This window comes from Euwallacea similis, unplaced genomic scaffold (assembly GCF_039881205.1).
Source record: "Euwallacea similis isolate ESF13 unplaced genomic scaffold, ESF131.1 scaffold_60, whole genome shotgun sequence".
Lineage (NCBI taxonomy): Eukaryota > Metazoa > Arthropoda > Insecta > Coleoptera > Curculionidae > Euwallacea > Euwallacea similis.
The window spans coordinates 1-1740 of record NW_027098685.1 but is presented as its reverse complement, the minus strand read 5'-3'; the positions used below and the strand labels follow the sequence as shown (position 1 = coordinate 1740).

The 1740-nt window shown below is 57.8% G+C and overlaps 1 protein-coding gene across 1 annotated transcript; it reads left to right on the top strand.

Annotated features, from left to right (window-relative positions):
• Positions 1-448: 448 nt before the first annotated feature.
• Positions 449-1722, top strand: LOC136419041 (uncharacterized; the record flags this gene model as incomplete). The annotated part of the gene is made up of 1 exon (XM_066405215.1): positions 449-1722. A coding segment is annotated over exon 1 (1274 nt), but the record flags the coding sequence as incomplete, so codon positions are not given.
• Positions 1723-1740: the final 18 nt, after the last annotated feature.

Below are 1740 nucleotides of genomic sequence, written 5' to 3'. Positions count from 1 at the left end.
TGCAGGCGAAAACAAATAGGAAGGGCGACCGCTCTACCTCTCCGCCTAAGGGCGGGGCGGGGGAGAAGGTGCCCAATAGGGGTGCAACGTCTGGCCCTCCCTCCTCGGGAGGAGGGAGGAAAAGAGAAAGGGATAGAGGTGCGCGCGTGACCCGATCTTCCTCTCCGCCCAAGGACGGGGAGGAAGAGAGGGAAAGAGAGTGGGAAGACACACGATCCCTCCCTCCTCCTGAGAGGGGGAGGGATCGGAGTGCGGAAAGTGGTTGCCGCTCCCCATCCTCCACCGAGGAAAGGATGGAGCCCGAGGAAGAGGCAGAGTGCGCCGATCAGCCGGGACCGGACGGCGGCGACGCGGAGGACTAGGCAGGTGAGTTGTGTGCGCGTGTGTGTGCGTGTGTCTGGATGAACGAAAGACTTGTGTGTGTTGCGAATGAGTTGTGAACGAGGTCATGGCTCCGGATATCAGAGAACTCAGATGCCTCCAGATTAACCTGGACAGGAAACGGGTGGCTACCGACCTACTGCACCAGGTTATCAGAGAGAGAGGCGTCGACGTTGTACTGGGACAAGAACCGAACAAAGCGGCGGGAAATGAAATCCGGGATCGGTGCGATGACGCTTTCATATGGCTAGCCAACCATGTGGAGGCGAAGTCAATCCATAGGGGGCGGGGATTTGTGGCCGTGGAGCTGGGATGGCTTACGCTGGTTTCGGCGTACTTCTCGCCGAACAAGGGGAGGGCACAATTTGAAGCCTTTCTCAGCAGGTTAGAGGGGTACGTGCGGGGTCTGGACGGCAGGAGGGTTCTCATTGCTGGGGACCTAAATGCTAAGAGTGGGCGTTTCGGCTCCCGGGCGCGGAATGCCTACGGCCTGTTACTGGATGAGTTTTTAGACGCGGGTGAGTTCTCCCCCCTTAATCATGGAGGGGAGTGGACCTTCGGGAACCGGAACGGGAGGTCACTGATTGACGTAACTATGGCTGGTGCGATTGCGTCAGGCATGGTCGAAGAGTGGCGAGTGGAAAGTGAAACGGAGAGTGGGAGTGGGCACCGGTACGTCTCCTTCTCCATACGAGGAGGAGGAGGGGCACCAAGAGCCGATTTACAGGGAGAGAGTAAGAAAGGTTGGATAGTGAATCCTAGTGGATTGGAGAAATTGCGGCAGTACGTGGCGGACAGAAGGGGCACGGACGTGGCTGATGATCCAGAACGAATAGTGAAGGAGATCAGTCACGTCTGCGATGTATGTCTTCGCAAGAAGAATGTCGGTCGAAGTGGGACGCGAAAGGCTGCGTACTGGTGGAATGAAGAGGTTGCAGAAAAGAGGAGAGAGTGTGTGAGGGCCCGGAGACGGGTTACGAGAGAGAGAGTTAGGCGTGATGCAAGCGAATGGGAAAGGGTAGAGGAGGAGCTGAAAGAGGCAAGAAAGGCCCTCAAGGTGTCCGTAAGGAATGCAAAGAGGGAGTCGTGGAGGAGGTTGTGTGCTGACCTTGAGTCGGATGTCTGGGGTCTGGGGTATAAGATCGTGGCCGGGAAACTTGGACACCTCAGGAAAAGCCACCTCCCAGAAGCAGAAATGCTTCGGAAGGTGGACGAGCTGTTCCCGACGAAGGAAAGAGTCAGATGGGCTATAAGGGAACCTGGAGGCGAGGACGTGCCTCGGGTTACGGCGGAGGAGATCCGCCGGGCGGTCGGGGAACTCAAGAGCCGCAAGGCTCCAGGGTTGGACGGGATACCGAA